The sequence below is a fragment of the Cariama cristata genome, unplaced genomic scaffold (assembly GCF_000690535.1).
Source record: "Cariama cristata isolate BGI_N322 unplaced genomic scaffold, ASM69053v1 scaffold37132, whole genome shotgun sequence".
Classification (NCBI taxonomy): Eukaryota; Metazoa; Chordata; class Aves; order Cariamiformes; family Cariamidae; genus Cariama; species Cariama cristata.
The window spans coordinates 1-9,947 of record NW_009605198.1 but is presented as its reverse complement, the minus strand read 5'-3'; the positions used below and the strand labels follow the sequence as shown (position 1 = coordinate 9,947).

The 9,947-nt window shown below is 42.1% G+C and overlaps 1 protein-coding gene across 1 annotated transcript in view; it reads right to left on the bottom strand.

Annotated features, from left to right (window-relative positions):
• Nucleotides 1-3,793, bottom strand: part of RNPEPL1 (arginyl aminopeptidase (aminopeptidase B)-like 1) — a 10,694-nt gene extending 6,901 nt beyond the window's left edge. The window contains exons 1-4 of the mRNA XM_009695860.1: nucleotides 3,641-3,793; nucleotides 2,816-2,967; nucleotides 2,264-2,380; nucleotides 865-1,100 (exon numbers count right to left, since the gene is read on the bottom strand). Coding sequence (XP_009694162.1) covers nucleotides 865-1,100; nucleotides 2,264-2,380; nucleotides 2,816-2,967; nucleotides 3,641-3,793 — 658 coding nt within the window. The remainder of the gene's footprint in view (nucleotides 1-864; nucleotides 1,101-2,263; nucleotides 2,381-2,815; nucleotides 2,968-3,640) is intronic.
• Nucleotides 3,794-9,947: the final 6,154 nt, after the last annotated feature.

Genomic DNA, 9,947 nt, shown 5'->3' with positions numbered 1-9,947 from the left:
TCTGTCCCTAAACTTCATTATCATCAGCTCATCTCCAAAAACAATATACATGAATAAAAACAAATGCTTCTTTCTAAATACACTCGCTGCCAAGATTTCCAGGAATGTTTCCAAGACTGTTTACAGTGGATGCGTGAGAATACACATGGTACAGGATTTTAAGAACACAGCAGGACAAACTAGAGAAGTGAACGTTCCCATTATTCACTTCAATAAAAATCCAATTAAACTGAAAAGCAATAGGAATTATTTACTACTTATATATTCTATAGACAGTACTATACAACTGACTGGTGAAATTCACTGATATAAGCAAAGGCAGGGCTGTACAATTCTACAGGAAGCCTCAAGCAGATAAACAGACAGCTACGTTAGATGTGCACATTTTTCTTTCTAAATACTATCGGTATCATTCTTTCCAACAGTAGGTAGCTAATAATTGATCAGGATTAGAAAGACACTTGTTCAGAGGATAGTTATTTCACACTGTAACCACGATAAGATTTCTTACATCTTTCTCTGAAGCATCCTCTGCTCATCTTGCCCTGACATATGAACACCTGCCTGGTACCCACCAATAGTTCCAAAGTTCCTACAAACACCCTTACAACGCCGTGCTAACACAGCTCGCTCAAAGCCCCTATTATCACATCAGGCATTCATTCCACCCAAAGCCAAGACAATGTCAGACTCTAAGCATCTAAGATGTGCAGTGCAAAGTTTGGGGTTGTGCACGTTCCAGAAATAAAAAACAGAAAACCAGCTCCCAACAGACTTTCGAGCTCCCAAGGCAAATATTCTATGCAGCCAACTCTCAATTATTGGTTAGACACAGCATAAGGAGAAACATTTCTGCATCTATACCGTAAGTCTCAGTGGTGATCCGGCGCTGTGCATACGTGGCTAGCCCCTCGCTCAGCCACATCTCCTCCCATGTAGCATTGGTGACTGCATTTCCAAACCAGCTGTGGGCAACTTCATGAATGACGTCAATGATCAAAAACTCATCGCTCTCCAGAATGGAAGAGATGATGAAGGTCAGGCATGGGTTTTCCATGGCAACAATAGGGAAAGATGGAGGAAGAAAAACAATGTCATATCTAAAATTAGGGAGAGAAAAGAAAGAAAAGAGGAGAATGGAGATAGGTAAATCACAGCTATTTCAAAAGACACACAGAGGAACTTTTTTCTTTAGCGAAAGCTCTTCTGAGACTTGTGACTTCAGGAACAAACTTTCTAGACCAGTGGTGCCTAATTCTTCTCATCAGGGGATCACGGACTTTATTCTGTTGGTCAAGAACCTGCTCACATTTGGACGTAAAGACTAAACAGTTTTTTCATCTGCAGCAGATCTAGCATTTCCCAGAAGCATCATGCTCCCTTCATACTACCAAACTCATCACAAGTGGTACATCTGAAAGCCAGAACCACTAAGTTTACTCTACATACACTACCACCTACACAGTGCTGAGCTCCCAGAGGCTCCCAGGAAAGAGAGAGGCTGGGAAGCTATCAAATTAATTAATCGATTCGGTGTACCTGCAGTGTCAGCAAAATTACTTTAGTCTGTCTGCTTCAGACCATAACAATACTATTTGTTTTGTTTTCTAAATTTCTCCACCAATGATCAGCACTGGCACACTGGGCTGTGTTCTCAGATAATTTCAAGCAACGCTTTGTAAATTAACAATAACAACACATACTTCCTGCTTACCTTTAGCAAACAAATATAGGAAGCCTTTGTAAACATTTTCTCCCATCCAAAGAAGGAAAGCATTCTCTCAAAAATATTCTCTTTCAATACACAGTCAAGCTTAACTTCAGAAACTATGAATGTTGTTTTTAGGGACTAGGACTCTCAATGAATCAGGTTTTCAGCATCCTCAGGCATACCACAATAAATATATCATATGTCAAGTATCATATGTTTAAATAAATAAATAAATAAAACTGCCATACATTTTAAATGGTGTCTGGCCCAATGTAGGACTTGCATCACAAAACACTATAGTATGAAAAACCTTCACTCCTCAGGGAAGATCCACCGTTTAGAAACCCACCACACCAGGCAAAACACCACCGTGCCTCCATGGTCTTCTCTGCCACTTGCAGAGATGAAACTCCAGAGTTTGTTTCCAACTACTACAGTGCTGCCAGTCGAGAAGCTCATTTGTCCTGCTATTGCTAGCATAATCATGATAATTTCTCAAGATTGTTTTATTTTGTTCCCATTACACATTCCTGTGAGACTTACTAAACTCACCTTCCCCATATATATGGGCCATACAGACTCTCTGCAGCAGTCAACCAGCGCTCAACAATGCCAGAAAGCTTGCTGATGGCTGTTGGTAGCAGGCAAGGCTCTGCCCACACTCTGCTCCTGTTAGAAAACAGAAAACATCAGGTGACACTTCAGCAAACTGAGTTATCTCTTAGAAAAAACAGCCTGACTTCTCACCACATTTCCATGTATGGTAATAGCTCTAAGAGGTCTCACATCAGACTCAGGTCTTCTTTAGGCTAATGCTTCATGGATACATGGCAAGAGATAATCAAAGATCCCTTAAATAAGGCAATGAGACAAGTAGCTGTAATGATTACAGAGGACAATAAGCAACATTTATGAAAGAGGAAAACATTTTTGCCAGTGCAGTGCCATGAATTTATTTATAGTCAACTAACCTTAAACACTCTGAACGCTCACAGCTCATGGTCTCAACTGTTCTCTTATCAATGACTCAACGTATTTACTACTTACAACATGAAGCACTGTACAGAGACACAAAAAGCAGAATCAACTCACTGGAAATCTTACCTTGGACCTATGTCTGCATGTATAAGGTCTCCTGCCACCAGGGCCACTAGGTAGGCAGGTACTGGATATTCCATGTAAAACTGATAGACACCTTCTTCTCCTAAGTAGGTACTTTGGGTGGCACTCATCAATACCTGTATGCCTGCTGGAGCCTGGAAGACCAACATCATACACATCAACTCACTAAATGATCACAGCTGAATGACTACACCACAGATCTCTCTGGGTTTTTTTCATCTATGCCTGAGGATGTACATTAAAAACCACCATTTAGGTAACATAAAACATAAGGTTTCTGTGAGGTTTTTATAACACAATCTACCCAGCCCATGAAAACATACCAACCAAAAATATTACTACTCCTATATTGCATGGGTTCTTATGCCAGCTGCGCCGCAAGTGTCCACATATTAAATTATTTCATCTACACAAAATGCAACATTATTTGATGCTGCTTTCATAAACGTTTGGGGTTTTTCTTTCAAAAACTGATAAAATACAGTTGAGTATTATCATCAATAACCGCTGCTGGAAGTGACCAGCCAAATTCTCTTTCATATTATCCATTTCACGGTTACACTTTCAGCATTAGGTATAGGGAAGGCAAGACCCAAGCATCATAGGCAACAGAGTTGCCTTTGTGGTAGTAACCTGATTCTTGCCCAAGAATCAGAATGGGATCTAAAAAAATCTAGTATTTTTTATAACAGTAAAGGTCAGAATTAACATTTTATATCATAGGTACACACACAACATAATTATGCTTTCACAAATTAACAGCAGCTAAGTGCTCCATGAACCATCTATAGCAATTCAGTCACTTACCTTGACAGTAGCGGAATAGGTACATTTCACTGCTGGTGTGTCAAAGCAGGGGAAGAAAGACCGGTTACACACGGAGTGGCCCTGCGTGAAGACAAATGGCTTGGCATTGCCATACGTCAGTTCTGGATCCAGCCACCAGATCTGTTGAAACATGGTGCGAAGAAGAGGTGAGGGAAAGGGACAAAATCACAAAGATGAACTGCCAAAAACCAAAACCTGAAATCAGGATGATTGTGAGGGAGAAGAAACACCTCAGCTGTTGGGCTGCCTGGATGAATACCTGGCACAGGGCACGTTTCCATTTCTAACAATACAGTACATCCTTCTACTCCTGTTTATTCGCTGTGACTACTCAGAGTAATTTCCTGCTGTATGAATACTGAGTGGTGCCACACAACACAGTGTCTTCCAGCCACTCGCTATTTCTGTTGTATCAGTTTGCTTGGTTAACAATAAATCCCTAACAAACATCCACACAACCTTCTTCTCAGAGGGAGTACCCTATATATCTTCATGTTTCTAATCAACATGAACAGGAGTAGTAGGGGTCAGGTAATGCAAGCTGCACAAAAAAAAAAAAAGAACCCAAACAAACCCACAAACCAAAAAACCCTGAGGCTGAACAGCGTACACAACATTATCTCTGACCCTGACACTGCCCTGCTGGCTGAAGCATCAAACATTTTGATGCTATGCAAAAAAGTCAGTATATGTAAGAAACATCTGGTCGATGACACTGAAGGCCTCTTTTAACAGAGTGGACAAGGAGATTCTAGGTGGTCACAAAAATACCAAAACACAACCAAAAATACTACTGAGCACATCAATTTTCAGTATCAAACAGCACATAAATCATGAGTCAGACCCTCAGCAAACAATTAGAACAGATCAAGAATAATACAGAAAAGTGCAGTTATCTGCCTTTTTGGTTTTTCTGTTTCAAATGTAATGTTTATGCTTTCACATGCTCCCTTGCCTCCAACTTTGAAGTGTAGAAACTATTTTAAATAAGGATTTTCTTGTAATCCTAGAACTCTGGAGCTGAACTTTTAGAGAAAATATCAAATACTGTGAAACTTGCAATAAAGTCGGAACCACCGGAAATCCTCAGACACCAGTGTGCTTCTCTCCCAAATCATCCACTTCAGCAGCACCCCTGGGGATCAGTGAAAAGTGAGGAAAGGAAACATACTGTCAGCAGCTTTCATTTATTCAAACAGAGGTTCACACTTCCACTGGCAAATGTTTTCTTTGTTTGTTTTTTTTTTCGGTGGGAGGCATTACAAAATTAAAAACCTTTACCTAGAAGTAAAATTGATCTCAGAGCAGCATTCTTATGTTGAAAATTGTTTTAAGATTACCCTCTTCTGTCTCAAGCCTGTTGGGCCAGAAACATGCTTAAAGCATGACTTCTGATGAGCCTTGCCTCACTCACGCCACGAGTGCTAAGGCTATGTGACGATTCAAATCCACGTGCTGCATTTCAGCGTACCACTGGCCAAATCCCTAGGTCACAGCTGAGGTGCACTACATAGCTACAGATTTCCACTCCACAGATGCCTGCATTTCATGGCAATGAAGATCGTCTCCGTGATGTGACATTGTGGAACTGGAGACAACTATTCCAGAAGGCATTTGGGGACACACGTCTCTCAAACCCACAGTTTGAAACTAGTAGCTTCTGCCCAGAACACACATTCACATGAAAATGCAAGTGCTATGTTTTAATTCAGGGTAGTAGTTTTCTAACATTCCAGGAAGGAGGCTCAGAAATTAAGCTTTTAAAGATCTGCCCCAATGCCAGCTTTTAAAAACACTCCTCTGATCAGTGGCTTTGTGCTTGTATCACAAAAAGTCTGACGTACTATCTGTATCGTTGGCCCTTCTGAAGAGACTCACCTTGAAAAGGTTCCATTTCCTTTGCTTTTTGAGAGACAGAAAAGGCTAACAAAGAAAACAGAGAGAGAAGACACCGCCAGACCTAAGTTGCAACAGTAGAGTAGGAAGGAAAAAGGGTTGATAGACAATGTCTTTAGAGCAGAGAGATAAGGGGAAGTTCTCCCTGACCAGCGCAGGAAGAAAACATAAGCAGGAAGCAAAGGGGAACCGAGAAGCTGATTCTTGTTTACAAGAAACTCCATAAATGAAGGACAATTTCTTTTCAACCAGTCCCCCTTTATTTGACATTTGGTTGAAGTTAAATGAAGGACCAGCCCCACGGGCCAAGAGGGAAAACATTTGCAGAGGATGAAGTATTTTTTTCCCCCCATTTCCTAATGTCTGCAGCTACATGGCAAGCCTCCGTCTCTCTTTCCAGATGCACTTGGAACAATGATGAAAGTTATCCTGAAACAATATAAATAGATCTGTAATATAAATAGACAAGGCTATGCTGCCGGACAGAGGCAGGGCTAGGGACTGGGGAAAACGAGTACAAGCAGCATCCCAGAAAGGAGTGCAAGGAGCGGGGTACTGCTGGGGGCAGGGGGTGCAGTATTTGGGGTCATATCATCTACTCTACAGCCAAATCCCTCCTGTTCTCCCCTTCAGAAATATATGTGACATCATCATAACGCTCATCTTTTTTATCCAGTTTTTCATGTATACAGGAGAGATGTTTCACACATTAAAGCTGTCCTGTGATGCATTTCACATAAAAAAAAACCCTGCTGCTTCGTTCCTCTGCTGAACAGAGGCTTTGGGCAGCCCAGGCTCCCCCTGCCCACACACTGCAAAGAAGCTCAGACTTTGTTAGGCACCTGCCAAGAATATAATTTTTATTGACTTAGATTATAATCTTTTACCCAAATCCGGCAAATGACAAAGGCAATTAGCTAAGCCTCTTTCAATTTTAAATCTCTCCATGTTTCTATCCACGTTATTGATGAAGCTCCCAAGAAGAGCTGCAATGCCACAGCTTCTGTTCTCGGCAAACAGCAAGCGGCTCCATCTGACGACAAAGTACACCACACGTCTGAGATGCGGAGGATGTGACAGGAGCAAGGCACACCTGGACAGCAAATCACTCTAGGAGGACTGAGGAACCAGACAAATCTAACGGAATGATGGGGAAGCTTCTAGCACTGCAAAAAGGGCTGTGGTTTTTGCTAAATCCTGAAGACGAGGAAACGCTATTATTTTTTTACATCAGAACACAGAGCAGGGTTTGGATTTAAAGTTGTCACGGAAAGAAAATAGCACTGCTGTCAACATGTGCACCGCCAAATCAGAGGTGTGACACAGTGTGCAAGAGACAGATGTCGATCTTTCTTTCTAGGGAAGGAAAACAACAACAAAAAAAGTGTTATGCAAGAGTGTTTGTAGGACCAAGAAGTAAGGGGTGAGGGAAAAGAAGGGGAGGAAGAGCAGGACTACTGTCACTGACAGACCTGATCAATATGTGCCTTCAGCCCACACCATGAGAGATACAGAATGCTTACGACAGTCTTGCTTCTGATGTGAGCTGGTGATGTACTGAGCATATGGTTTCCTAACAGCAACGGGAGCTGGAATGCTCTGTGAAAGGCAGATTTAATCTCTCAGCTGTCTCTCAATGTCCATCAAACAACCAAAGATCTTGGCTCCTTCCTTCATATGAGAAATAATGGGACAGTCAAACAACATACCCAGATGGCTCAAACCAAGTATATCAAGGCAACAGGTTTCCAATTTTAAACAGACTACTATCTCTGCTGCTGACCTTACTGCCAACACATGCATGCTGCACTGTAACTTGTATTTACTGTTTTATAGGTCCCACAAGTACGCTAAATGTCCCACAGAAAATAAAACCTGACCTAAAAAGATTATATTCAGAGAAAGGCCAAGAAAATAGAACTTTTAGAAGAGAGAGGTCTAACACTACAAAGTTGCTTGACTTACACAGACAAAAGGAACTGCGAGGAAATGTACTACATGTGAGTATAAACCAGTTCACCCTTTAGACACATATGAGTTACTCATCCCTATTAAAATGCAACGCTAGGCTGAAAACCAGCAATGACAGATAGTACTACAATAGCACAAAATGACTTTGGATTAAAAAAAAAAAAAAAAGTTCAGCATGCTGAACGTGAAGGGCTAGAACAGGTGCTACTCGAGGACAAATATTTTGCCAGCCAAAATCTACAATAGTGAGTGAGGAAACATGGTACGATTTATGTCAATAAGCACGACTGCTTCTACTTTTCAGTATCACTTGAAAAGGGCAGTGCACACCCCTGACACTATAACCATCAATAATCTTTGACACTAGTCCTTGTAGCTTCACTTCAACTGAAGCAGTACACGCCATTAAAGGTACAATAAAGACTTCAGAAGACAGGATGAAGAATAGCTGGTTCGCGTCTGATCCAGAGGAAGCAAGACAAACAACAGAGAGAACGGAAAAAATGCCCTACTTGCAGCATCCTCAAATATCTAACATTCATGCTGGACTGCGTGCAGGGCCAAGGAGGCAACATGTTAATGCAAGTGAGACTAAATGAACATCACATCAGTGCCATGCACCTTCCAGTGGTCTTCAGATCGTTTCTAAAGCCGAGTATCAGATCGGTGTTCTGTTATACCTGAGATTTCTCCACAGACACAGCAGGACAGTCTGCCCCTTTGGCAAGGGGGCTGGCAAAAGCCACGAGAAAGCACAAGTTAGCCTAAAATAAAACAATTTGTTCAAGAGGAGGAAAGTATGTTATCGTGTACTTCGGGAGGTATGGCTCAGTCAGAGTGATGATAGAGCACACAGCAACACCAAATTAGCTTCAAAGCCTTCCCACCATAAACAAGGCATAGAGTGGACAAAAGAAACAGCTTTCTTCATAAAACCTTGAAAAAAATCAAACAGAATCTTCTGAAGACACTGTGGGCCCTGAAACACATCTCCCATGTACCTCTTCAGTGCAGAAAAACTACAGCAGAGTATTCTACAAGGGAATATTAAAACCAGGAGTTCCAGCGGTGAAAAGGAACAACATCCTCGCTTACAAGCGGATCTGAATTTTAAAAGTGCCAGAATTTCACCTCGTTTTTGCACTTTTAGGAAGAACCAGCATGTTAAAAGGTCACCATATAACAAAAGGAAAGCTGTCAATAAAAACCTTCACATGGAACTCACTATTCCAAGTGAGCCAATGTATTAAGACTATCCAGATCATTCTGAGGATGAAGTTACTTTTGTGAGCTTCAACGTAGTATTAAAATTAGACAGAAAAAGATCCAGCAAATTCATTCTATTCAGCAACACTTTCTTTTCATAAGGCAAGGCCTAGTGTATACTTGCTATTCAGTTATTTTGCGTGAAACCGTTATGTTCAATTACTGCTGTTGTTAAATACATGGTAATAGTCCAATTGATCCTCACGTTTACTGGTTTTGACCGCTGTGACGGCAATACCAAACCCAGCAGGGTGAGAGTCAATGCCATTAGGCAAGACAGAGGCATCAAAGTTGCAAGACTCTCAGAAAAACATTCTTTTGCAAGATTCGTGAACCACATGACAAAAATCATGTTAATTCCCGACCTCAATAGACTATGCAGTAACAAAAAGAACTGATGTTCCAGCAGTAACTTTGTATTTTCACTGTTTAACTTCTTTAAAACACAAGATCTGCTAGACAGCATCCAAAAAGGCTAGGAACAAAGTGCTTCTAAATACCTGGGGTTTAAAGGAAGTGACAGAATTTACAAAGCATCTCGCTACTGAAGAAGGCAAATCGACACAGACACGGAAGCACCTCCCCATGACCACATCGAAATGGGTGTTTGGAGCCATTTCTCATCCTTTTTTCCAGCAGATAACTTGTAGGAATATGTGGAATCTCCCCCTGCTCTTTTCAAAGCTCCTGAGTGCGGCTCGTTGGAACGTCAACCTCGGTGCGCAAGGCCTGGTTTTGTAAGCACCTGGCAAAACCCACAGGGAAACTCCTGCATTTGCCGATTACGTAACTTGTCCCAAAGAGCTCAGTCGAGGCAGGAGTTTTCAAATTATCACGCTCCTCACCAACAACTGCAATGCCCTTAAAGGACAAGAAACTTTAAAATTACTATCGTGATCAGGTACGAACAGCCTTGGGGGCCACGGCGATGGGGGAAGGAAAGGAAGGAAGGAAGGAGAGCGGCTGGGTGGGTACGAGCATCACGGCTGAGCGCGGCGTGGGACCGCACCGGGCAGGGGACTGGCACTGCCGAGTGCTCCTGCGGGCAGCGGCCAGGGGACAGATGCTGCTGGCGAGGAGGGATGAGGCAGCGGAGGGACGGGGACATAAAAGGAGGGGCTGAGATGAAGTATCTCCCGCTGCCTTTGCTGCG